Below are 2,310 nucleotides of genomic sequence, written 5' to 3'. Positions count from 1 at the left end.
CTTATGAATCAGGGTGAAGTCTCTCTCAGGGAGGAGTGATAGGGAATGGCAAAGGACACACTGACAAAGGAGATTAATCAGAACTGGCTTTGACAAGCATTGTGGCAATTGGACAATTAAAACAGACATTCACGGGGCGGGGGAGAAGAACGAACTGGGGAGGAGGGTAGAGAAAACAGTGCAACAATGAATGAATGAAACCCCCCCCCCAAAAAAAAGAATGGTGAAGCACATAAAACCATTAATAGGCACACTCTGTAAATCCAGAGACAGAAGACTAGACTTTCTATGACATCATTAAGTTCTTTGTGAAACAACAGGAGCCTGCTAATTAAATATAGATAAAATGATAAAATGACTGTAAATCGGGCTTATTCAGTGCCAAAGCTTCATATTAGCAAGAACGTATTATTCTAAAAACAAAAACAAAAACCATTATGCTACCTTGTTTGTTTCACTGTCTTTGAATCCTTTTTCAAGTATTTGTAGTAGGTGTTTTTTCTTCATTGTAACTTCAGGATCAAAAACGTAAAAAAGACATTCCAGCATTTTTTGATAGCTCCTTAAGAATAAATTAAATAAAGAACATCTGAGAATTTATTTAATAAAATTTTAACTACTCATAAGGTGACTATCTTTTCTGTTTGTGGCATTTGCCATTTCCATCAGCTATCTCATAAGACCTCCACCCCTCTCACTCTCACAGTCCCAAGGTAGATAAACTTTAAGGCTTACAAACTAGGAGAGATGCATATAAAGTAAATGTTTGATAACATTTGAAATAAGACTTTTTAAAAATAAAATAATATTTTGTAAATATGTTCCTTATAAAATTTAATTTCTTACTCTGAATCATGCATATCTTCATTCTCCAAAAACTTCTGAAATTTCTCTTCAAATTTTTGTCTCAGAATGCGATTGTTAACTTTAATGACACGCTTCACTTTCACACCTGTAATGCCATACATTTTGAAGTCCCATGTACAAAAGCGTGACAGAATTAATTCATAGCAGGAATTAAACCTATATGGGGACACAGAATATACACAGATGACAAATTTTGTTTAATATATTGACAAGTCGTGACCCTATGAACAAAAGTCCTGAAGCCTTTCTATAACTACTGTCATTTATCAAAGTTCATAGAGCTTCCAGAGGCATGTTGTTTAGGAAGTGGATGCCACTCCTGCTTCCAAGAATACAAAGTAATATATAATAAAAGTTAAAGCTTTCTTTTTGGTGTGTTTTTGCAAAAGATAGCCATGGAATGCGGCAGATGGATGGACAATCTCCTCCTATGAGATTAACAACCTCTGAAGACCCGCCAGAGGGTCAGCTATGGGTCTTCCAACAACTTTTATATAATAGCTTTGTTTTGGTTCAAACGTTGTTTCAGTGTGTTGCCAAATCAAGACCTATACATAGCGAACTTCATGGTAAACTGAACTGCTTGGCAGGGTTTCCTTCACTTTTTTCTGTAAGTCAGGAGACTGCTAGACCTTTCTTCCTTGGCTCAGATAGGAAATATTTAGTGTATTGGTAAAAGTGATGCCCAACTTTAAAACATAAAAATAATGACCTTTTGATTATTTCTATGCATTTCACCTGAGTAAAGCCTCATCTCTCATACTTTGGGCATACTGCTTGTTCTTATTATGTACTGTAGAGTCAGAACCAACTTGTAACTGACCCTCTGGTGGGTTTTCAGAGGCAGTTAATCACATGAAGGAGAATTTCCCATCCTTTTCCTACAGAGCAGCTGGTGGCCTGGAACTGTGTGCCTTCCAGTGCAGCTTCTTGCTACTAGGCCACCTAGGAGAGGCTATTCCTTGGAAAGGGACATAATGCTTTGGGAAGGTAGAGAGTTAGTGAAATAAAGCAAGAAAACCCCATGAACTGGACTGACAGAGTAACTGAAGCAATGAGCTCAACTGTGTCAGAGATGATGAGGATGAGGATGGCACAGGATAGGACATGGTTCAGGTCTGCTGTTCACAGGGTCTCTATGAGCCAAACTCAACTTGACAGTGGCTCCTAAAAACAACAATAACAACAGAGGGTATGTTGGTTAAACAAATATTTCTATCTTAAATATGCTTGTTTTTTTTGGCTCCAGTGAAACTACATATTCTTTTCTTTCCTATTATTTGGTATTTTTTCTTGGTTTATTTTGTACTGTCTTTTTCCTCTGAAAAACTTCTATATGTTGGAGTGTCCCAGGGATCAATCTTTGTCTCCCTTTTGTTTTTGTGATTATTCTTCCCCAGGTGATTTAATCTAGTATCTTGGTTTATATATCTTTTTATACTG

General features: G+C 36.8%; 1 protein-coding gene across 1 annotated transcript in view; it reads right to left on the bottom strand.

The window, feature by feature from the left end:
• Positions 1 to 2,310, bottom strand: part of LRRC9 (leucine rich repeat containing 9) — a 152,439-nt gene that overhangs the window by 93,487 nt on the left and 56,642 nt on the right. Inside the window, exons 10-11 of the mRNA XM_006891820.1 lie at positions 847 to 1,023; positions 445 to 562 (exon numbers count right to left, since the gene is read on the bottom strand). Coding sequence (XP_006891882.1) covers positions 445 to 562; positions 847 to 1,023 — 295 coding nt within the window. The remainder of the gene's footprint in view (positions 1 to 444; positions 563 to 846; positions 1,024 to 2,310) is intronic.

Source organism: Elephantulus edwardii, unplaced genomic scaffold (assembly GCF_000299155.1).
Source record: "Elephantulus edwardii isolate Elephantulus edwardi_28Jun2011 unplaced genomic scaffold, EleEdw1.0 scaffold00104, whole genome shotgun sequence".
Taxonomy (NCBI): Eukaryota; Metazoa; Chordata; class Mammalia; order Macroscelidea; family Macroscelididae; genus Elephantulus; species Elephantulus edwardii.
This window is presented reverse-complemented; position numbering and strand designations above follow the sequence as displayed.